This window comes from Colobus angolensis, unplaced genomic scaffold (genome assembly GCF_000951035.1).
Source record: "Colobus angolensis palliatus isolate OR3802 unplaced genomic scaffold, Cang.pa_1.0 Scaffold18, whole genome shotgun sequence".
Taxonomy (NCBI): Eukaryota; Metazoa; Chordata; class Mammalia; order Primates; family Cercopithecidae; genus Colobus; species Colobus angolensis.
The window spans coordinates 3,882,214-3,883,813 of NW_012114932.1; the positions used below are offsets into that span (position 1 = coordinate 3,882,214).

Sequence of the window (1,600 nt, forward strand, 5' to 3'; positions counted from 1 at the left end):
CCTCCTGAGTAGCTGGGACTACAGGCGCCCGCCACCATGCCCGGCTAATTTTTTGTATTTTTAGTAGAGATGGGGTTTCACCATGTTAGCCAAGATGGTCTCGGTCTCCTGACCTCATGATCCACCCACCTCGGCCTCCCAAAGTGCTGGGATTACAGGAGTGAGCTACCGCGCCTGGCCTTGTTTGTAGTTTTGAACAATGCTGAGGTGCTATACATGCTTTGCTCTGGGCCACCATGTTTCTGGAAAATGAAAGCCCAACAGCCATTCAATTTTACCCACCTTTTAACCTAAGTTATCTGGGAATTGCAGATCCTTGTGGGATCCTACTTATATTCCTGTTCCCTTTGGCAAATGACATTCTTTGTACATGATTCTACACATTTCTCTCCCTCTGTCTTCTACCTTGGTCTCCACTGCCCGTGTTAGAATCTGCCCCTTATAGAATCTGTTATCTCTTACAATCAAGAAAACGGTTTAACCGGATCTCTTCGGCCATGTCATATGACCACTTCCATTGTTCTTTAATTTTCATTTTCTTCTAAGGGTCTCACTCTGTTGCCCAACCTGGAGTGCAATGGCACAATCATAGCTCATTGCAGCCTCAAACTCCTGGGCTCAAAGGATCCTCCCACCTCAGCCTCTAGAGTAGCAGGGACTACAGCCATGTGCCACCACTTCAGGCCACAACATCTAAATTTCACTAAAATAATCATTCTGGGCTTGCAAATGGAATTCTCTTTACTACATTGCAGAAGATGATGCAATGTTAGTTTCCATATTACATATTCAAAGAATACATCACCAGAGTGCTGGATTCACTTACTGTCACCTTAAGTACTATGCTTGCATTATCACACATCACACTGGAGATGCAGCTGTCAATGGAAAAAATAAGATCATCAGTGAACAAAAGAGAAAGTAGGTATATCCATTGTTAATACTGAATTAGAACTTGACTAAGATATCAATATTCTTTCCAGGGAAAGTTACACTGATTATTATTTGCAGGAATAGCAATCTCAACCTGCTCTCAAATATTATTGCCAGAATTGTCAGTATCTGATTTGACAGATTATCTAGTTTAAAGATGATTGGAGAGGTTTTTTTTTTTTAATACAGGGCCTCCCTGTGCTGCCCAGGCTGGAGTGCAGTGGCACCATGTCCGTTCACTGCAACCTCCATCTTCTGGGTTCAAATGATCCTTCCAACTCAGTCTCCCAAGTAGTTGTGACTACAGGCACACGCCACCACGCCCAGCTAATTTTTAAAAATATTATCTCGTAGGCCAGGCATGGTGGCTCACGCCTGTAATCCCAGCACTTTGGGAGGCCGAGGTGGGTGGATCACGAGTTCAGGAGATCAAGACCATCCTGGTTAACACGGTGAAACCCCATCTCTACTAAAACTACAAAAAATTAGCCAGCGTGGTGGTACATGCCTGTACTCCCAGCTACTTCGGAGGCTAAGGCAGGAGAATTGCTTAAACCCGGGAGGCGGAGGTTGTAGTGAGCCGAGATCGTGCTACTGCACTCCGGCCTGGGCGACACAGTGAGATTCCATCTCAAAAAATATATATATATAAAATACATATTTTATA

The 1,600-nt window shown here is 44.2% G+C and overlaps 1 protein-coding gene across 1 annotated transcript in view; it reads right to left on the reverse strand.

The window, feature by feature from the left end:
• Positions 1-781: 781 nt before the first annotated feature.
• Positions 782-1,600, reverse strand: part of FBXW12 (F-box and WD repeat domain containing 12) — a 22,080-nt gene continuing 21,261 nt past the window's right edge. The window contains exon 9 of the mRNA XM_011939316.1: positions 782-878. Coding sequence (XP_011794706.1) covers positions 782-878 — 97 coding nt within the window. The remainder of the gene's footprint in view (positions 879-1,600) is intronic.